Source organism: Seriola lalandi, unplaced genomic scaffold (genome assembly GCF_002814215.2).
Source record: "Seriola lalandi dorsalis isolate HSWRI2012SDOR001 ecotype SW California unplaced genomic scaffold, Sedor1 jcf7180002003780, whole genome shotgun sequence".
NCBI classification, from domain to species: Eukaryota; Metazoa; Chordata; class Actinopteri; order Carangiformes; family Carangidae; genus Seriola; species Seriola lalandi.
In genome coordinates, this window is record NW_019474435.1 from 1 (window position 1) to 1,683 (window position 1,683).

The window sequence follows — 1,683 nt, forward strand, 5'->3', positions numbered from 1 at the left end:
GCAAAAGTGCCTTTTGTTTGACTCCAGCTCCATTAGAGACATATCCTTCAACCGAGTTACACAATCCTCCTCATTGTTGACTCTTCTCTGAATCCATTTGAAAGTATTAGGTGAAAAATGTGACAGCTCAGCAAAAAGAAAAAAAAAAGAAAAAAAGAAGAGGCTGTGATTGTCTATGAATGTAAGCTCTGTAACGATGATAACACCCTCTTAGACAAGTTATCATTATTCAGCTATTATCTGTGAAAACATAACACGAGGCTGAGTGAGGGTACAGGGGTGTAATTGGACGTGCTGGTAAACACAAACGTGTGGGTGTCTCATTGTGTCCGCTGCCTTGTAGAGCTCTCCAAAGCATGTGGGAGCTGCTTCTGCGGATGATCCTGGACTCGGTCACAGAAAACAGAGGCGTTCAGGTGGAGTTTTACAACCGCTTCAAGTACACGGTGGAGGTCAGCGCTCTGTGAATTTTTATCTCACAATACTCTTTTTTGTTGCTGTTTCCAGCTCCAGCTTTGTCACATGTCCTTTTAAGTCTTGCTTACAAAAAGAAAAAAGAAAAGACATCTGTCATCTCTGTAAAGATTATCATCGCTGCCGTTATCATCAGCCTTTAATTAGCTCTGTATGCTTGCTGTCGTGCAATCATTAGCATATATCAGATATTTATAAAGTCACTAGGTGGTAGTTCAGTGCCAAAGTGAGTCCCCCTCATGAATGACAATGTGGGAGCTGCTGTATATTCCAATGCCAGTTTAACCAGCTGGGAGAGGACGTGACAGATTTGCATGAGAAGTCATGGCATGGGGCTTGTGGAGTTTGGCAGACAGATATCATGTTTGCCTCCTACCACAGGTTTCATGCTGTTTGTGTGAACAACATGTCTCTCTATTATACTAAGACTTCATTCCGTCAGAATCAGTGGAATGAATACTAGCTTACAAGTTTATTTATTTATTTATTTAACTTGAATGCTTTAGACCGTACTGCAGTTCTTCCATGCTGGGGGAGAGGGTCTTTCCCTGGAAGACATGAAGAGTGGAGACTACAAGGTAGGGACTTCATGCAATCTATCAACTTTTATGAGTGGGTGAAAGGTGAGATTGATGTCCTTCTACCCACAGTGTCATTTATCTCTTTCCCTTTCTGGCCGTCCTCGTGCTGCTTTAGGCCCTGGATGAGGAGCTCAGGCTGAATAAGTGTTCCTCCTTTGAGCTGATTGAACAATACTATCTGGAGAAGATTTCCCACCAGGTGCGTTTTCAACTTACCTGGCTGACAATCATCATCATATCGTTGTAGCCCCAGAGGCATTGAGCGGGACAGCACAACACTCTTCTTTCTCTCTCTGTCTTCTGTTGTTTCACCTCCGGTTTAAAAATCTGTCTCATCCCGGACCCGTGGAAAAACAGGATGCTTTCAAGTGATGCAACATGTAGTGATGAATGTGATGAATATGTTTATGTCAGAGGAGTGATTAAAAAATCGAAATGAGTGGTGCTTTCACATCATATTACAACATGTGCTCAACGTTGCAGAAAACACTCAAACACACCCGTTACGGTCGGATCAGCGTGAAGTGCTACTACGACGCTCCAGAGCAGAGACTGACGGTGGAGATTCTGCACGCCGCAGATATCATTGCACTGGATGCCAATGGTAAAACCTGAATTAAATGCAGGT

The 1,683-nt window shown here is 43.2% G+C and overlaps 1 protein-coding gene across 1 annotated transcript; it reads left to right on the forward strand.

Moving 5' to 3' along the window:
- Positions 1–343: 343 nt before the first annotated feature.
- LOC111667916 (BAI1-associated protein 3-like) lies at positions 344–1,659 on the forward strand (the record flags this gene model as incomplete). Its single annotated transcript, XM_023423771.1, has 4 exons — positions 344–452; positions 981–1,052; positions 1,171–1,254; positions 1,539–1,659. Coding segments are annotated over 4 exons (386 nt in total), but the record flags the coding sequence as incomplete, so codon positions are not given.
- Positions 1,660–1,683: the final 24 nt, after the last annotated feature.